The 473-nt window shown below is 39.1% G+C and overlaps 1 protein-coding gene across 5 annotated transcripts in view; it reads right to left on the bottom strand.

Annotated features, from left to right (window-relative positions):
- LOC111464376 (SNF1-related protein kinase catalytic subunit alpha KIN10) overlaps positions 1-473 on the bottom strand; it is an 11,052-nt gene that overhangs the window by 2,857 nt on the left and 7,722 nt on the right. For all 5 annotated transcript variants that reach the window (XR_002714027.1, XM_023108565.1, XM_023108564.1 and 2 more), the window contains one exon: positions 212-352. Coding sequence is in view for 4 of the 5 variants with exons in the window: in XM_023108565.1 (XP_022964333.1) it covers positions 212-352 (141 nt within the window). In the remaining variant the exon portion in view is untranslated. The remainder of the gene's footprint in view (positions 1-211; positions 353-473) is intronic.

The following is a 473-nucleotide window of genomic DNA, read 5'->3' as shown; positions in this document are numbered from 1 at the left end:
GGGGGGGGGGGGGATTCGCATCATGAATTACTAGGTTATGTAGAAAATTAACACCAGAAATAAAAAATAAATAAGCGTGTACACCTGCATGTACACATATAACTTATACGCACCCATCAGAAGAAAATTTAAGCATTGAATCTAGATCCATCGTCCAATAAAAATAAAAAAAAGAAAGAATACATGACACGGATTGAAACAAGAGACCAACCTGTAATCCCAGAGCCCACTTTCTCTCAACAGGAAACTGTGATCTTAATCCCATTCCTTGGTAATCCATATATCCAGGATGACGGTGTCCTACAACAGGACTTGTAGGTTCACCAGGGTGCATACGGTTGAATCCTGTTTCCTATCAGATAATGAAAGAAAAACAATATATGTTGGACTGCACAGTACTAACAAAATAAGAATAAAGATGAAAGAAAATTTTCAACTGGAAACAAGACAATTCTACCCCCCCCCCCCCCCCC

The sequence above is a fragment of the Cucurbita moschata genome, unplaced genomic scaffold (assembly GCF_002738365.1).
Source record: "Cucurbita moschata cultivar Rifu unplaced genomic scaffold, Cmos_1.0 Cmo_Scf00030, whole genome shotgun sequence".
Classification (NCBI taxonomy): Eukaryota; Viridiplantae; Streptophyta; class Magnoliopsida; order Cucurbitales; family Cucurbitaceae; genus Cucurbita; species Cucurbita moschata.
Note: the sequence above shows the minus strand (reverse complement) of the source record. Positions and strands in the feature narration are given on the sequence as shown.